Here is a 19,440-nt window from a genome sequence, read left to right as displayed (position 1 = left end):
CGCCGGGCACTGAGGAACCACGGGACTTGATTTCCGGGGTGCTGGGGAACCACAGGACTCAATTCGCCTGCCTTTCCTTACGTCAGTTTGCCCCCTCTCCAGATTTCACTCCAATTTACACCATTTTTTCCAGCCTGGTGGCAGCAGCCACCCACACACCATGCTCCATCATCCCTCACTGCCATCGATCCCTGAGCCCGGGGCCGTCCCCACCTCCAAGTATCAAACCCCCAAGAGGTGCAAACACTTTTTCACCATGTTCCCACTCCTCAGAGCTGCTGCCAAGCTCAGCCACGCACCTTTCCTCTGCCTGGCACGTGCTTCCCACCCATCAAACTGCGGCGGAGGTGACCGACCTGCAGGCCAGCGCCAGGCTCGGGATGCCGCCTGAGATGACCAGCGCTGAAGCGGGAGCACCCAAGTTCAGTGCCGTTAACACTGGTCACCAGCTGGTATTTGCGCACACATCTGCAGCCTGCAGGATGGCCGTGCTGGAGAGATGGCAAAATAAATAACACTTAAGCCAGTGGGCATGCCATCCCTCCACAAGCTGTGTGCGTAGGCAAACAGATCAATGGGGTAATGGAGCATTGCCCTGTGCAAACAAGAAACCGAAAGATGCACCAAAAACCCCGCAACCACCCCAGCAACCGCAGCTACTGAAACTAGCCAAGAAGAAAAGAAAAGCCAAAATATCCCTTCTGCAGTATCGTGAACTATGCAAAGGTACCCAACAAAGAGCACTGATGGTGTACTAGGGTAGTCCAAGGACAAACAGCAAAACAAGTTATAAGAGCTCATATTGTTTTATTAGAGCGATTCATCTTAGGGGTCATCTAAATATCATCTAATATTTAAGAATTTAATCATAATAACAAAGCAAATAATCTAAAATAACAAACCAACCAAACAGAGGAGCATGTAAGCTCCATGCTCTTGCAAAGCCTTGAGAAAAAGCTCCTGCAATTAATTTGTATAGACAAAAGATCCTTGAATAAGCTGCAAAATTCAGCTTTCCCATACAAAAAAAGATCAGATCTTAAAAGCTTAACTAAATGTTTGTGATATTAGAGCCCCAAGTCACGCCCCAGGGAAGTGGCACGGATCTCCCTGTAAGGCTGCCTGGCTTGCAAATTCAAAGCTGCATCTCTGGGAGTTCACCTTTCATCCACTGATGCTCTGCTGCAGGTAACTGCGGCTTAAAAACACGCTTTCTTTAAATTCAGTAGATGAACAGAAAAGGGCCAAGGGGCAGCAGGAGGAGGAAGGAGGGATGGCGTAGGCACACATACACACGCTGCGTAAAGGCTTGGGAAGACGAAGCTATCACACGCCCAAAGAGGCAGCAACACTGCTGCCATTTCGCAGCCGGCCCTGCAGCGGGTCCATCCTCACGCTGAGGTTTACTGCGAGATGGCCACCACACCACAAACCGACTGTATGGGGGCTAAACCCCACTCAACCTTTCAGCGGGCACCAACTTGGCTGGAGAAGACACTCGGCATCAGCTGGCACTTCTGCATCAGCCAGGGCACCCCAGGACTTGCTGGGCGATGTCCTGCAGCATCTTCCTACATCTGGGACACAAACTCTTCGAGCACAGCCCGTACCAGAACTAGAACTAACTAACTAACTAGACAAAAAGTGCTACCTGCCTTTTTCTAGACCAGAAATCTTCTGCCACCCATGCTGCTCCCCACCGAGCCCCGGGCACGCCAACACAAGCCCAGCGATTGGGAAGGTGCCGGTGCAGAAGCGGCCCCAGGGCAGCGCCCTGCAAACGCTGCAGGGGCTGGGGAGCCAGCTAAAGCAAAAGCTTGTTGAGACATTTTCTAACAGTGAAAGAGAGGAAACGAACACCTCTCCAGACACTACAGCAAAAGCAGCATTAGGATTATTCTGGAGAATTAGAATTTAGTCTGTTTTCATATCCGGAAAGTCAATGCCTGCAGCTTCACCGGCAGTCCCCCATGCCGCCTGGGAAGTGCCGGTTACAACAGCTCCTCCTGGAAAGACACCCACTGCTCCCGGTAGCGATCACGGACTGGTGATTACATGAACCACCTCGGTCCTGGCAGCCAGGGGCAGCCGCTGGCACTGCTGCGAGCCCACAGGCCCCCCTCCACGCCTGCAGCCGTGGGGGACCCCATCCACCGCTGCACGGGGCGCAGAGTGTGACAATGCCCCGGATGCTTTTGTTCAACCTCCAGCAGAGGCCATCAGGCATCACCAACCCATTAGGCACCCAAGCTCACCAATGGCTTTTTGGTTTTGTTTTACCACCAAAAGAAAGCGTCCTACTAAAACACAATACTACACAGCTTCCCCACGCTCAAAAATGAATGAGGTCGGTTGAAATCAAGCAGGGAGTGAGAATGGGACTAACCATTTCTTATGCGGGAGTAACAGCAAGGCTGGCATTGGGATTATTTTCTTCTGCACAGAGGAGAAACTACTAAACGATCACTGAGGTTTTGTTTTATAGATCAAAGGAAAGATAAAGGGGGAAGGGCATATGCGTTTACTAGATAAAAGACTCATCATTAGAAATGAACATATAAAATTTAATAGCTTGGTTTAAAATACATTTTCAATTAAAAAACAGCAGGTAAAACCAAAAAAATCAGTTTCATAAAACATACATGACATTACTGCTACTGTTATAAGACCCGTGTCCCAGAATATCTTATAGTGGAAAACAATCGTCAGATTTAGTTCACATACTTCATTAAAGCAGTAAAAAGAAATAACGTTCATGTCAATCCTACCTCTATGGAGACTCTAAATCTACTTCCCTGACCCTAGACTGAGTTTCTGTAATAAAACTTCCATTTTTAATAAAAATGTGTAAATATATATATGTATTCTATGTATCAGGTTTAAAAAAAATTCCCTTGCCATAGTAACTTATTCCCCGTGACTGATGAAGGGAAGCCCAAGCAGCTGGGTACGAGTCCCATGGCTGCTCTGCTCTGCAGGCGGTGGATTTCTGTACTAGGTGGCATGTGTTGGCCAAGTTTCTTCAGCGCCGTGCTGCATGCCGGCTTCTCTCATTCGGCTTCAAGCTCACGGGCTTCGTCCACGTGCCCACAGTCATGGATGCATCCACGCAGAGTTTGCTCGACTCCAGCCACAGAGCGAAGAGGGCAGCATGCCATGCCCAGAGTGCTGGCAAGCCTCCGTGGGGCCCGTCAACAGAAGAGGAGGAGGAAGGGGAGGGGGGGAATGAAGCGGTCTATGAACCAGCTCAGGATTGGTCTGAACACAAATCCCAAAATACTATATTTCATGTAAATCATTAAAAAAATACGGTGGGGAGGGACTTCAAGTGGTCACCTAGTCTCAGCACCAAGGGAGAATCAAGTATACCTGTGACAGTCCAGAGCTATGTCCACCCAGCCTGGCTCTAAAGACCTTCAATGCCAAACTCCACTGCCTCCCTGGATGGTGAGAACCTGGGTGAAGAACCTGCTTTTCTCACTAGAAAACCGCCTTGACACCTAACCTGAATTTCTGCAATTTACGCCCACTACTTCTCGTTGTGCTTGCAATGGACCGGGAGAACGCTTCCACGTGTTGGGAGGCTGCTCCCCTCAACCTTCCCTTCTGAAGATGACCCCTCACCAGGCAACTCATCCAGTCCTTCCTCCTCAGAAGGCACGAGCTCTAGCTGAAGGACCAGGCGGGTCTGGCCTCCCTGGGACATCCGATAGGACTAGGCTCTGCTGGAAGGGCCAGGCTCAGCACAGGGCACAGCGCTCCAGCAGAGGCCTTGGCAATGCCAAGTAGAGCAAAAGGCAGGTCTCCTATTTCTTGCAGGCCATGCTCCCATTTATCAACTCAACATGGCATTTGCCCCTCTCTTCCAAACAGCAGCGTGACACAGCTGAACAACATTCGGTTACGATTTGTTAACCATTAAGTAGAATTGTTAACCATTAAGTAGAATCATATCCTACTTTTCCGGACTATTTCTCCAGCCTACCCAGATTGACCTTCACATCCTAGGTGAGGCACATGCAGCTCTGTGCTGTCTGAAAACATTATAAACCTCTCTTTCATTATCCAGATCCCTAACAAAAACACCGAGTGACACTGGACCTGGCACTCGCGCTCACCTGCTCACCCTGTAATGCAGGTTTTTGCCTTAGAGCCAAGTGCTGCTGTTTAAACGTTCCTCTCTCACTTGCTACTAACCAGAGGGTACCTTTCCTTCATGAGCACATGCACACGATGAGTAAATACTGTACAATCTACTGCAGAGCAGTATGTTTTTGGAGGTGTATGGCACTCCCAGTTGAGGCTAGGCTCAGGACACCTGCTACCAGCTGCCCGTTTGGTCTCTCCACCTCAGCAGCAGGTCAATGTGATGTACATACACCAGGAACGCTTAACCTGCTTTCAGCCCCTAGTCCCTGCTAACGCTTGGCCTGCTGAGCTGGGATGCCACCTTCCTCTCTCAAAGCCTTGCCTGTGCACTTCCAGTTGTCAACATCGTAGGACCCTGCAAGCTGGCTCCGACCCAAGGGTTCATCCAGCCTGAGCTGCTGTTGCAGCCAGCATCCAGCTGAACCTTAAGTACACTGCTACAGAAAAAAAATCCACCCTCCAGGAGACCTTCTTCCTCACCCCCAGAAGTGAGATTTCAAGGAAACTGCATCTGCTCAGCTCCTCTTGGGACCCAGCTCTCGGACTCGGACCAAGTCACCTCCCAGGGCAGCAGTACACAGCCGTTTCAGGGCTCAAACTAGCAGTTCGTAAGAGAAGCCAGGACTGCCGTCGCCTGGCTGTGCAGGAGGGTTTAGGAGAGAGCTGGTACCATTTTCCTTCCACACAGGAAGATCCATGTTGAACAAGCAGGTCTCTGGTGCCCTCTATGAACGTACAAACGTGTGCTCACCTTTGGTGCGTGTTAAGGGTTTGTCCGTTTTTAAATAGCTACGTTAAATATCTGTTTTCTCTGTATATGGCATCCTTTTAGATGGGCTTCATTGCATATATTCACGGTATATACAGAACACCATATTTTATATATATTATATATCACTTGTATGTACACATTTACAAACCTTCAAAAATATATTGCACTTATATACAATATAGCTTCATCTGATGAGAGTTCACACAGTTACTAAGGCGAGTTCTTCATAAGCAAGGCAGTTTTACATTCCCCCCAAATGACACAAGTGATTTCAACAGTCTGCCCTGTTCAAGAGTAAACATTATAAAGACCTTTCTCCAACCTGCGCACAATTCCTACTAGTATCAATTAGTAGTTTTGCAGCTCTACCTAGCAGAAAACAGTCCAATAAAATGGTATTAGCTGATAACGGGCTCAAACATGGTTACTGAATAGATAAATAAGATATCACCACTCTAAAAGGCCACCTTCAAGGAGTTTTCCCCTCCTGTATTTACTAGTGTTTTATACATGCTCTCTATTTAATCGCTGATCTTTGCTCGCTCATTTCAAGTGCAAATAAGGTCATGAGCATTACAACGTTCTTTGGAAAGAACAGAAACACAAATGTATTAAGCAAAACCACTGCTCTGCTCCCCAGAACAAGTCAACACCTGGCTTTCTTCTGGAGAAGGTGATTAGTGTTTTGCCCAACATACTAAATTATGGGAAAATGTTCACTTGAGACCTGTGTTTAAAATCCACAGAGGATCCATGATCTTATATCTCAGTCAGAGTGAGCTTGTAAGATCCTCCAACTTCTTCAATCTGCAACTGGAAGGTATCTTCATTAGAATAGTGTTTCACGATGTTATCGTCCATGTTGACCAGAATTCTGGAAAAAGAAAATAAATCAGGGATATATTACAGTTCTAAGTGCCAAAGACAGCAAAGGTGCCCTCAAACCTCAGAGAGCCTGGACTGTCCAGGAGTAACGCAAGATCCCTGCTCACCTATTTCTGACTCATCGCTTCCTATAGCAGATCTAGCTGTCCTTACCCAAACCTGCCATCAAGGCTTGCAGCCACGCTTCTAGGATCTGAACAAAAGGGTTAAGTCCGGCTCCTGGACCAGGAAGGGAGATCTTGGAACTGGCAGAAATCCTTCTGAAGCTGCAGACACTGGGGCAACCTTGGTGCTCTGAACTGATTTGTTTGACAGTTATAATCAGCACAAGACGCTACAGAGCTTCCAGGGAAGAAGCCGCCGATGCTTGGCCACTTCTTTCATTTGCCAGAAAGGTCAACACCTGCGTGTTTATGTGCACAAACACGTGTGAGTGTGCGCGTGTGCACACACACACACAAAGCTGTCCTTAGCAGTGGTTTAGCTACCATCAATTTGAAAGTTTTGTAGTTATTCTCGTGGGGTGATTCTGCTATGAAAGCACAACCCTTGAAACTACATTCCAAAGGTGATTAAAGGATGTAATTTTCTGGCCAGAGGGGCTTTGGGGAAGGGGCTGAGACACCAAAGTGACTTCAGAGGAAAAAAAAAAGAAAATTACTGAGAGATTAAAAAGAAAAACAAAAAGCAGACAATGTTCAGGAACTCAATTATTTATGTTACAAAATAAAAAGACGGTGGAGTGTGGCCTCTGTGGGGAACAGGCACTTCACAACAAATTTCTCTTCAATTTAGCCCACAAAAAGACAACCAGGTTTAGTAACTGAGTAGTAGCCAAATGCAGACATAATGAGTACAGTTAACCATTGGAACAATTTAACATGGGTTGAAGTAGGTTCTTCGTCACTGGGAGTCTTTAAACAAACTGAACTCTTCTTCCTCTGACATGATCAACTCCGGTTCAAATAGCAATTAACTCAGAGAGGTTCCGTGACTTGTATTTACTCAGGAAGTCAGACTACATATTTCTATAGGACTCTTACGGTATTCAGCTCTATGAGTGACGTTGGAATGTGTGTATGTAGCATGCACACATGCATATCTGCAAATGGCATTTGCATACATGCAGTGCATGGAGGAATTATAGAGCAGATTTGCCTAAGGTTTGAAAAAAGGAGTTCATATTCTTGGACAGTTGCTGCATAGGTACATACTCACCCTTTTTTACATTTTTTGAAGATTTTTCCTATTTTATCAAAAGGAACGTCATATTTGTCAGATATCTAGAACAAAAGAAAGCAAGCATCGATGAAGCAAGGAGACTGCTGGCATTGTCTTCCACTTACTATTTTACAGAAAGGAACAAAAAAAAAAAAAAAAAAAGGTCTGCAGATGAAAACAACTGCTCTGCCCTATAAAGGCAATATTAAATCCTAAACTATAGCACAAGCCTACAGATGAGAACCCCTCCTCTGCAGTTTGCCAACTTCTGTGCAAAAATTTAATCATGTTCTAAACCTGGCCACTGACTTCTCATACAGCAACCCCCTGCCCCCACACCAAAAAGCCCACGCATTAAAAAAAACACCCCACACCCTGGTTCTCATCCTCTCTTGGCTCTCTGTTCTCTTGGCATACCGAAAACCATTTTTAAATTCAGTGTCAGAGGGATCAAGTGAAAACTAGTCATTGCAGTGGCTGGTGCAGGAAGAAAATAGCAACAGAGCGAAGACCTCTGCTGCTAAGGACATGAGCTGATCAGAAATGTTCCTCTTACCCAGCAGGGTGACCTCAGTGTAAAACCACAGCCACTAACCATGGCACTTCACCGTACAAACCTCCAGAAAGTCATGAGGTCAGTAACCTAAGCCTGGTTTACTTTGGCAAATTGCTTTATCACACCAATACAATACACAGCAAGTACCAAACCAATATGCGTTTCAGGCTGCAAAAACACAGGGGGTTTCCTCCAAGCTGCAGTTGTGACCTCTTGGTTCTTCGCTTTAAGAAGTCCAAGTGAAACAACAAAGGTGCAGCTTCACTTCAGGACCATGGGATAAAGCAGGACTTCATAGCCTTCAATCTCCCTCCCCATTAGCCCCCACCTCTAGCCTGCCTGTGCTGGCAAAGCCCCACAGCCAGGAAGAGAGAGCTTCAGGTTATAGAACTACCTCTAGGTCCCAAACCTAATGGCAAGACTTGGCTGTAGAGCCCCAAAGCCTCCATCCACTGAGCATCGACGAGGCGTTAGTCACAGAAAGAGACAGCCAGAAACGACAGTTTTTGAGCTTGCGCCAAACATTACACCATTCCTCAGAGTTAAGCTCTGTATTTCCTTTGCAGCACTGCAGCAGCAGAGATGGTGGAAGGCTATTTTGGAAGTCAAGTACCAGAGAGCAATTTCACGCATGTGTGCACAAATATATAAAAGTCTTCAAGCACACTGAGAAGCTGGGACTTGGACCTCTTCATAAGCAGGTTATGAAAGGGGAAGGGAGGCCGCCAAACAAGGCTTTGAAAGACTAAAATAAACCCAAGCCACTGAACACATTCTGGAAATCACTCCATCTTCTCATTAAATACCCTCTCTGACATGAGGGACATCCACAGTGGGAGTCTGTTGACCATTTTTTGATGCAGCTAGGAAAAGACCTACAGAGCTGCTTCTGCAGCTTGGCCAAAGCCGAGCCTGCATAAGAAGCAAGCCCAGAAGGCTCTCTCTCCAGCAGTGCCTGTCATTTTGGGACTGTTTCAGGTATCCAGTCATCAAGCTTGACACACCTGGATTTTCAGGAAGGCTGAGAAACACCTTCTTACACCCAGACCTCACAGATGTGGGGTAAGGTTCTTAAAAGGGAAGCTTCCTGAAGTCCCTTAATAATGAATTAAAGCATTACTTACATTAATTTCCATGTCATTGAAAGGAAATCAGCCTTATGCTTCTTATCCAGAAGAGCAGGAATATGTGGACACAAGCTGTGATTGAGAGTCTAGCCCTGGACTGTCCAGCGTATAAGGACTAGATAGCCAGGGACTACACTCGCTTTTTCTCAAACTGGAGGCAAGGACTGTAAACAGCCTTATTACTTACCGCTTCCATTAGACCTTTCAGAGACGGTGTCTTTAACATTAGTGCATCAAAGACTTCCTCTGACTCTTTTCGGACATACAGCAACACTGAAAAGCAAATCAGAGAGAGGAATTAACTGCATAATTGGTCCTCAGAAAAGATCTGTATATGATAGTGGTTAAGCACACAGTAACATACATTGAGGATCTTATGAAGAGATATACATACATACATTCAATATACATTGAAGGTTGCACCATGAACACGCATAGCTAGGTTAGCTCAAAACATACTTTTTGCACACAGAAATGCTGCATGCTCAAGCATCTTTATTGTCAAAATACTTTTAAATTTCTCTCTCTTTGATATTTTCTCTATTATTTGAAAAAGGTCATATTTAAAACACGGAAAGGAGGAACACAAAACACAGAGCTTTGAGACTCTTGGGTCCCTCCATATCTCACAGGTCATTTGCCATAAGACTTTGCACAGTAAAATTATTTGACAGATGCTACCACAGCAGGTGAAGCCATCCTGGCCACCTCCTCATTTTTAAATAATTTATTTGTACAGTCCTCTACTCCTCCTACACTGTCTCATCTCTCTTCCTACCCCTCGCCATGTTTCAGTAATACTCATACCACCACAGCTGACGTACAATGCAGACTTAGTCTCCTGCTAGGAAGGGAACGAAAGAATAAGAAACCCAATTAGGTAAGCATCCCTAGCGTTCTCACGCTAGCAGAGAGTCATTGTAGGTAACATCAGCCTCATTAAAAACTGCATTAGGGCTGAGGAATAACCCATGAGAGCAAGAAAGCTTGGACTTTAACAGCTTTGCTGTCTTTAATTCATCTTCTAATGACTAGGTATCACAGCCTGGATTGTTTACAAGGGTTCATCAGCCAGGGCTTTGACACACCTGCAACACAGAACAATTACTGGCATATCTAATTGAACAAGGTGAACTCAGGACAGCACAGCACCTTGATGGATTTCCTTTGCTGAAGATAGGTTTAAAAAAGAAGGACATAGATTTAAAAAATGAAGACGGCACACACACTCTTAGTTACAGCACAGGTCGGATGATACACCAGCCAAAGGAGCATACAGCAACAAGAAAAACCAGTAAGTCTAATTTCCTTTATAAAATCCATCCTTCCTTACTAGTTTATCCAGACTACAGAAGTGCAGCCCCATTAAGATCAGACTTGCTAGACTTAACCTTCGCCGCATCACAAGTTTAATCCTCCTCTTTTAATCCTTTAAGCTTTGTCATGGTCCTTCCACACACGACTGTCATCAGGCAGGTAACCCTCTACATCATCTCCAAAGGGACCTCTCATTTCCCTCCACAACACCACAGCAACATCCAGTCCCACATCAAATTGCAAAGGTTGACAACAGGTTAAAAACAAACAGAATATTCTCTCAGTTTGGCTCTCAGCGGTCAATAGCCCATTTTCTGGCACCATGAAAAATGCAACAGTTTTATACCCAGAATCAGTTCTTGGCATTCATCGCTTAAAGTCCTGGAGAAGATTTCCAAAGTATTTTGTAGTGGATTACGTGACGAATTCTCTCCCCCAATCCACCAAGGAGACTGGTAAGCTGCTCACCTCCTCCTCTGAATCCTTACAGATTCAGAGCAAACTAGCGTCCGAGTTGGCAGAAAAACCCAGAAATTCTGACACTGTAAAAGATTTGTGGAGCTGAACTACATCCTGATATACAAACTCTTTCTATTACTACTCAAAGCCAGAAAAATCAGGCTAAAGTATACCCCAAAATAAATTAAAACAGCTCTTTGACCTCAGATACATCCTTCTATCATGATGGACAAATACTCCAGTAATTCAGTCTCTGAAAGAAGTAAATAATACCTCTTTTTGGTTCTTCTATTCTGGCCATCTTATTCGGAGTAGCAATAAAGTCCTCTTCACCGATATAGCCTCCTCTCTTCAGGTTGGAGCTGTCATTGGCAGGGCAAAAAGTTAGTAGTGCTACCATTACAGGGAGCTACCCCTCTGTCTGAGGGCAAGACTTCAGTAGGCTGAAGTAGTACAGCTCTTACCTTTCACCCTCCAGTTCTTCTGAAGCAACAGGAAGGACCTTTTAAAACAAAGGGGAGATTTTCTTGACATATGCAGAGAAACACTGAATTAGCTAGCTAGCGAGAACCTTATGTGGTACTCAGTCCTCTGAAAACACTACAAAGGGCTCCGAACGCTACAAAACAAAGTTGCACAAGGACAGACCTATTAGCTGGTGTAACATGGTCTTGTCAGCAATGCTCTCCCCATCCCTCTAAGTGCTACCTGTTAACAGTGACTGAGCAATAGCTTTGTTTGCATTAAAGAGTCACTGGCATAGAACAACAATCCTGCTGCATCTGGCATGAGCAGAGGTCCAACAGCATCAAATTAAAGGAGAGGGAACCCCTGAGCCCACGGCAGGAGCTGCAAGAGATAGGCAGGTGGCCCACCCACCCAACTCACTTGTAAGCACATCAGACATAGGGGAAACCAAGGCCATCACGTAGGGAGCCAGCCACAACTACACTACTAGAAGACGCTTTGGTCCAAGCAATAAACATTGGCCTTCATTTTAATACACAAATAATACTTGCGCTTAGGGTTGTGAAAATTTTATCCAGAACTAGAATTCATTTCCTCTTATTATCTTTCAACCCTGTATCAAACGACACTTTGGTTCAATCTTCCAAAAGCCAGTAAGCATCTTCTTTACCTTTTTTTGTAAAGACACATTAAAAGCTCTCAAATGAGAGACACAGGAACACGTAAGAGCTAACCAGCTTTCTATCTGGACTGGAGTAGAGTCTTCTGACAGAGCTCAGCACTACAGCCTTTGTAGGAAAACACGCAGAAAAGTCAGGCTTACAGATACAGGTTTATTCTCCATCCCTGCTAGGAGTTTAGGCAACGCTCTTAAAAAGTAAGGTTTAGATTATGTTAGAGCATGCCAGAACTCCTGGCACAGGAAAGTTGAAGATTTTGAAACTTGGTTGCACTTTAATTTTTTCCCTTCCAGTTCCCTGTCAGCTGGGACTTTCCAGGAACGCTGAGGCAGGGCGGTCTGGCAGCGGATCACAGAGCTGACACACTTGCCAGTTCCACAGAAGGGATTTTCACCCTGCAGCAGCAGGCTGGAGGAGCCCGCGGTCTACAGAAGCGCACCAGGAACCCAACGGACTTTACAGGAGAAAACCAGCCTGCAGTTCCTTCAATGAACTCTTGGCTGGAGATGCTGTGGAAAAATCCTTTCAGATTCATGGAAACAGGAGTTCATAGGAAAATAATTTAATTGGAAAACATCCCCAGCTAACTCCAGCCAATGCGTCTAGGAGCAATATCTCTTGCTCACATGAGACTCAACCTGTATTTGTTTACAGGCATCAATGCAGACAGTCTGGCATTTCATACATATGCAACCCAGGCATTTTGCAAATACATCCCAAAGCCTCCTCATCCCACACCCACGAGCTTTACTTACATGAGCCCCACGCTGAAGATTTGCAAAGTGAACATCAGGAATGAAAAGGACAGGCTGAGTGTCTAGATCCATGAAGGGCTTGAAGATGGTGATATCCGTACGTTTGTGCGAGGGAAGCATGGGCACTTTGACATCAGAAACTGCAGAGACCAAAGATTGGAATAGAGGATAGTGAAGGCACTGACGGGGCTGTGGTTTTCCTACATCATTTAAAAGGCACATACACTGTTGAACAAGGGTACTCTGTAGTCAGGGTCAAAGGGAGAAGCTCCTGTTTGAACCTGGGTTGTCTACCTCTCAGATGAAGGCCCAGACCCTGAGGAAACAGCTTGTTTCACAGAGTAGTAGAAGTTTTCTCCATCTCTCCAAGTGAGCTGCTTGACTTTGTTCAGATATTAAACTGGGCCGGAGTATGGTCTGGCCACTCACCCCAACAGAGGAACCCAGGTCTTCCATGTACCCAGCAAACCATCCAGAGGGCAAAAGCTAGTCCAAGTGCCCCCTTCTCCCTATCCGTTCCCTCAAAAGGTTGCTGGATTTCCTATACCAGAAAGGCAGAATGAAGACAAAAAAAGAGACAACTCGCAACCCACATGGTTCCAGTTGGGAGCCTCTCAAAGAAACAGCACCACAAAAGCACTAACACACTACAGAGGTGGTAGAAATACTGTTTCTTGCAAGATGCTATATTTAGAGTTATGTTTCGATTCCACGCTTTCAAATTTTACATTTTTGTTCATCTCATTGTTCATGCTGGTCACCTCAAGCTGCCAGACCCCAGTTCATCTCCCAGCAGGACCAGCACTGTCTCCCACAGAGCACTTTGGCTCTCACAATGCACCAGCTGACGTGACACAAGCCACCAAGTGGACAGACTTCACCCACAAAGACCCGCTTGGGAGAGAGCGAGGCAGGGGGTGCCTTAAACTGTACTTCAGGCATGTTCATGTCAAACTGACCCCAACCGAAGATTTCATTTTACCAAGTGGAAACATTTCAATTTTGGGTCCAACCAACTGCAAACAAAACACTTCATTTCTCACGTCCCCAGTGGAAAATATACTACTTTTTTTCCTTGCAAAACTGGTTTTTAAAAGATTGCTCAATCCCTGTAAAAATAACTTTGACTAAAAGCCACAAACTATTTCTGCTGTTGATGAGTCCATGTGCACATGGCATTTGTGATCCTGGAGGTGGGTATAACAGCTTATGGCTTCTAGCAATCAAAAACTTCCCATACAAGAACTAAACAGCAATGGATTGTACTTTCCAGGAAAACAAAGGTCACATCAAGCTAATCCCAAGCCTAAGAAATTCATATTGGAAAGCAGCTTTTGTAAAATCATAAGATCCTGGAAATCTGTATTGATATCGTTTGTACTTTCCAGCCATTACGCAAAGGACTGCATACAGTAATCTGTTGGGAGCCGTTGGGGCTACTACACCTGTGAAATGCTAGCAGTGTGCTAAACCTACCTTTCACGATGTACTTCGGGAAAAAAAACAAAAACCAAGCCCTTTCTGCAACTGCCCTTGAGCAAATGGGTTCCCTTGTAGCATTATCTTCTGAAGCTGCTCCAGCAGCTTGTACCTGCTGCGTCAGGAAAATCCTGCCCAGCAGGCTGTGAGGTGCATGCTTGTTGAACCAGTTGGACTGTTAATAGCACGGCTCTGACAAGCACACTGAGCACAGCAAGGGAGAGCACGCACCTGCCCCGTGCAAAGGAAGAACAGGGAGGTGGTGAATAACAGCTCTACTGGTGAATAACTAGTCATCCAAACACAGATCTGTTGCAGTCATCTGCAGCAGTTAAAGTTTTTTTTCCACAGCCTTTACATACTATGGTGCTGAGGCCTTCACATGTGCAGAAACAACTTTACTGAAATTATTTACTATGGACCACTTTGCTCTACAAGAGTAAGCGTAGGGCTGGGCAGCTGGAGGCTCAGTCCCAAGGCTGCCATTGCTTTGCTGCAGAGTTGTAGATACAGTTTTAATGTAATTTAAAGCCTAAGTTTAGGATCAAGCTGGAAACATTTGGAACAGCTCCACCAGCGCCCAAAAATCCCACCTCGCCCTGTCCACTTCAACTGCTAAAACCCATACCTGATTGAATATGCAGCAGGACCCTGTCCTGGACAGGAAGAACTACGCAGAAGTGAAGTCCTAAGGGACCCAGTATATTGCAAAACACAATTAATGACTCCATAAGCAACTGCTTAAAACAAGCACTATTCCATAAGGGATAAAAATTGACTTAAGAATTCTACTGCACAAGTTATTTGTAGCCAAAATGACATCTAGTATTTAAAATACTGATGGAATAATTTCTACTTACAGGCATTCAACTGAGAGCTGGGGTCAGTGCACTTGCCTTTTCTTTTGCTTTGCTTTCGCTCTTCATCCCTGATTTTCCTCTCTGCTCCCTGCCAGACAAGAGATTAAGGGAAGGGGGCGGGGGGGGGTGGAGAGAGAGAGAAGGTCTTTTTAGTTTTTGGGGGGTTTTTCAGCTGCAGAGGCAGGAACACCGATTCTTCCACAGCTGTGTTTGTGGAGGTCAGCTCCACGGTACCTGAGCTGCAGGTTTGCCAGAGTGTGCCAACTCTGAAATCTGTTTACTTTTGAGTCCTGTCATCTAATGAAATCCAACAACCATATCCAAGATGCAAACATTTGCTTTTCTTTCAAGTCAGATGGGGATATGATGACAAAAGATATCCACAGCTGTAACAACTGTTTAAACTGTGAGATAAAAATACACCTGAAGTGTTTAGAACAATAAAAATTGCAAGTTCCCTCAGTGAAGGAGTTCACTAGATCATCATTAAATCCTGATCTATAAAAGCCACGCCACACGTGGATCACCAACTGTAACATACCTTCCTGCACGTTGTACACGGAGCCAGCAGCAGTTATACCAGCCTTCGCTGATCTCAAGCTATAGACATGCATAATTTTAAAGTAGGCATTATTTCTTCTCTTTTTGTCAGGGCCAGGCTACGGTGGAATCCACAGATACCAAACTGGGTTCACGCCTGCATGGTTCCTGGCCCTCCAAACCAAGCAGCTGTGGGGAAAGCACCATATTTTCTGCAAGGTGCAGGCAGCTACGACGGAGAGAGAGAAGGAATGGAAGGAAGAAGATTTGTATTGGAATATTCCTCCAGCTCTGCCCAGACCTCACATGTGACTGTGGGTGAAGTCAGGGATGTCACGCTGCCAACTGCATAAGATGATAAACCCACAGTAGATCCCCAACACTCAATCCTGGTGCTACTACCAGATCACTGCCCAAACTGGTATACGCAAGTTCTACCTGTCTTCCAACACCCTCCTGCAAAGCAGCATAAAAGGTAACAGTTATCTGGCCACAAGAAGCCATTATTTCTCATTCCCACCCCTGCAAAGCTGCCAAAACACACCCACATCCTTGCACGGTGCTGGGGGAAGACTACATTAGCTATAGCAGAGATGTCAAAAAGCACATGACGATGGGGTGGGAAACAGTGCCTAACAGTGCACAGCATGGGAGAAGGGCAACAGCCCTCCTAACCTCCCAGTAAATCAATACCCTATAGCTGACCGGATGCCTATGCCTGCTAGGTAGCAGTGGGCATGTCTGCACTAGCAATAAAAAGGAAAATCAGTCCAGATATTTGATGTGCATTAACACATATCACCTTTTCTCCCACCTAACAGCAGGGACACAAGCAGCTTCAGGCAGCTGCTGTGAAAAAGAGAAAAACTTACTAATGAAGACACAGACATTGCCAGCTTTGCTTGACCCCATAAAGCTGTTTACACTAGTCAAGAACTTTTCAGCTTCCCATGCTCTGCCAGGTGCACAAGAAGCTGGGAGGGGCACAGCCAGGACAGCTGACCCAACTGGCCAACAGGGTATTCCATACCATATGATGTCATGCTCAGTATATAAACTGGGGGAGTTGGCGGGGGTGGGTGTGGCAACTGCTGCTCGGGGACTGGCTGGGCATTGGTCAATGAGGGTGAGCAATTGCATTGTGCATCACTTATTTTGTATATTCTTTTATCATTATTATTATTTTCCCTTCCTTTTCTGTTCTATTAAACTGTCTTTATCTCAATCCACAAATTTTACTTTTTTTTTTTCCTTTCGATTCTCTCCCCCCAGAGAGGTTGGGGGAGGGCGGGGAGGAGTGAGCAAGCGGCTATGTGGTGTTTGGCTGCCTGCCAGGTTAAACCACAACACATCCCACCTAAACCTCAGCACAGCTGGACCCGCACCCCTCTGCGACTTCCCTTACCAGAATAGTCACAACATCTCAGCTCGACAGCAGAAAGATCAGATTTGGCTCCAGACCTGTTTGTTACCTTTCACATGGAAACAATAAAGGTCTGCTACTCAAACACTGTGCTACAGAAGAGCACCTGCTTCCTCATGGAGAACGTGCTAATCCATCAAGAGCACACATCTTGAGAACTCTGCCCTCCCATACCTACAGCCAGGGGTCTGCTTGAAAGTCAACTTGTTCCAGGCTACAGGGGCCCAGGGAAACATATCTCAAATCCCACATAGAAAAAGGAAATGTCTTGGTAAAGGGCTTTTCTGCCTCGCCAGCAGTGCTCAGAGACAGCCAAGATCAGATACTTTTGAAGGAAAGACACTGGCAATCCTGTATTCTGCAATTATGGAATAAATGAGCTTGTAAGAAACAGGTTTTCCCAACTTCAACACCTAGAGAACAGCCTACAGTCTGAAAAGCAAGATTTCACACTCTTGTCTATGTGTTAAAGACTGCAAGGGGTTTTTTGGTTGTTCTTTCCCTCAAAGTCTCCAGTTGTGTAATGGACCCTTGGGCTGAGAAAGGGAAGTGGCATTTTGGGGACAGCTGCCATCCCTTGCTCCTGCGGAGAAACGTGATGTATTTGATAAGCAACAAAGATGCGGGGAGAGGATGTGACGTCGAGTCACAACACACTGGGATCTGGACCCTTCATGACACCACAGGACTCCCCGCTTCCGCACGTGGGCTGCGTCAGTTGGATGTGCTCTAAAAACAGAGGGCTGCTCCCTGGCCCTTCTCTGCACGCCCTCTCATGCTGGGTGCAGCTCTGGTGCACAGCCCACAAGCTGTTTGAACTCTTCTCCTGCCCTGTGGCCCGAGCGGCCAAGCTGCCAGGGAATACTGATGGACAAAACATCAGACATAAACTGGCAATGTGTGCTTGCAGCCCAGAAGGCCAGCCACATCCTGGGCTGCATCAAAAGCAGCGTGGCCAGCAGGTCGAGGGAGGTGATTCTGCCCCTCTACTCTGCTCTGGTGAGACCCCACCTGGAGTCCTGCGTCCAGCTCTGGAGCCCTCAGCACAGGAAAGACATGGACCTGTTGGAGCGGGTCCAGAGGAGGGCCACGAAGATGATCAGAGGGCTGGAACACCTCTCTGTGGAGAAAGGCTGAGAGAGTTGGGGCTGTTCAGCCTAGAGAAGAGAAGGCTCCGGGGAGACCTTACAGCAGCCTTTCAGTATATAAAGGGGGCTTATGAGAAAGACAGGGACAAATTTTTTAGCAGGGCCTGTAGTGACAGGACAAGGGGCAACGGTTTTAGACTGAAAGATTAGATTGAACATAAGGAAGAAATTTTTTTACGATCAGGGTGGTGAGACACTGGAACAGGTTGCCCAGAGAAGCTGTGGATGCCCCATCATTGGAAGCATTCAAGGTCAGGTTGCATGGGGCTTTGAGCAACCTGATCTAGCAAAAGATGTCCCTGCCCATGGCAGGGGGGTTGGACTAGACAATCTTTAAAGGTCCCTTCCAACCCAAACCATTTTGTGATTCTGTGATCATGCAAACAGAAGAAACAGTCTCCGTGTTGCTGCCCATCCGCATCAATGCTGCCTCCAGCTGCCTTGCACTATCTCTCTCCTTCCAACAGCATCTCATCCGCTTGTTCTTACCATCCCATAAAAACCTTCCCATAGCACTGCCCATTGCTACAAGAGTAACAGCAGGTCCCAGAGAACAACGCTAGCTATAGCCTGTGAAATCCCGTATTTCATCTTCCCCATGTGGATGCTTAGCTGAGGCGCCATTTACAGCAGAGAAGGTCGTCTTTCTCTGGACAGGTCACCCCCATCCGCACACAGACCAAATATTGCTGGGCCAAGCCTGAACAAAGCTTGTGCTGTAACATGCTACAGGCTGACACCATTACGCCCATACTGCTTTACTCAGGTCTTGAAACCACGTAGAATTAGATGAAAACCAAACGTCCTGGGCACCTGTGGACCGCCTTTCCACAGAGCGAGCACGGAAGGGGAAGACAGAAACGCATGAAGGAACTTGGTCTCAGAGGTAGCAGCCAAAAACTAGGAACAAGTATCAGCAGCTCTCCCTTCCACCCCAAGCATGGAAACGCTCCTCCTTCACTCCTTTTCCATGCAAAGGCCACCACACAACATTAACTAAACTGTTTGACCTTCCGTAGGGTATCTATTGATTTGTACACAGAAAAAAAAAAAAAAGACAGCAGAGGACTGCCATGCCAGTGTCTGGGTTCAAAGTCAGTTCAGGCATGCAATGCAAGCACAGCCTTAACAGACAAAGGAATAGAGGGGACTTACACAGAGCTGTCCCTGTTAGGTGGCCACAGCATCACCATTTTGGGCTGTTTTTTCCAACAGACCTCCACACTATAGACTTGGCCCTCCACGAAGAAAACATGGATAACAGCACTTCTACAGGCAAGAGTGGCCACATGAGGACAAACACATTAAGGACTGCAATACGTGTGGATACTATAGTAACGATGGTCCTGTAAACATTCAAGACCAGCTGACTGATTACTTAATCCCTAAGATTCAAAGCAGGGAAGAAAACGGGTGCTCTTTCTGAAATGCCGATGCTCTTACAGAAGCCTGGAGAAGGTGGCCAGTGTTGGGGTCTATGAGTGTATTGGGTTTGCATGGCAAGGTTTTGGTAGCGGGAGGGCTACAGGGGAGGCTTCTGTAAGAAGCTGCTAGAAGCCTTCCCTGTGTCTGACAGAGCCAATGCCAGCCGGCTCCAAGAC

At 46.2% G+C, this 19,440-nt stretch overlaps 1 protein-coding gene across 1 annotated transcript in view; it reads right to left on the bottom strand.

Moving 5' to 3' along the window:
• Positions 1-5,680: 5,680 nt before the first annotated feature.
• GRHL1 (grainyhead-like 1 (Drosophila)) overlaps positions 5,681-19,440 on the bottom strand; it is a 38,956-nt gene continuing 25,196 nt past the window's right edge. The window contains exons 9-15 of the mRNA XM_009581922.1: positions 14,765-14,816; positions 12,390-12,529; positions 10,951-10,988; positions 10,760-10,848; positions 8,898-8,983; positions 7,025-7,089; positions 5,681-5,795 (exon numbers count right to left, since the gene is read on the bottom strand). Of these exons, the coding sequence (XP_009580217.1) occupies positions 5,681-5,795; positions 7,025-7,089; positions 8,898-8,983; positions 10,760-10,848; positions 10,951-10,988; positions 12,390-12,529; positions 14,765-14,816 (585 nt within the window). The remainder of the gene's footprint in view (positions 5,796-7,024; positions 7,090-8,897; positions 8,984-10,759; positions 10,849-10,950; positions 10,989-12,389; positions 12,530-14,764; positions 14,817-19,440) is intronic.

The sequence above is a fragment of the Fulmarus glacialis genome, unplaced genomic scaffold (assembly GCF_000690835.1).
Source record: "Fulmarus glacialis isolate BGI_N327 unplaced genomic scaffold, ASM69083v1 scaffold10067, whole genome shotgun sequence".
NCBI lineage: Eukaryota > Metazoa > Chordata > Aves > Procellariiformes > Procellariidae > Fulmarus > Fulmarus glacialis.
This window is presented reverse-complemented; position numbering and strand designations above follow the sequence as displayed.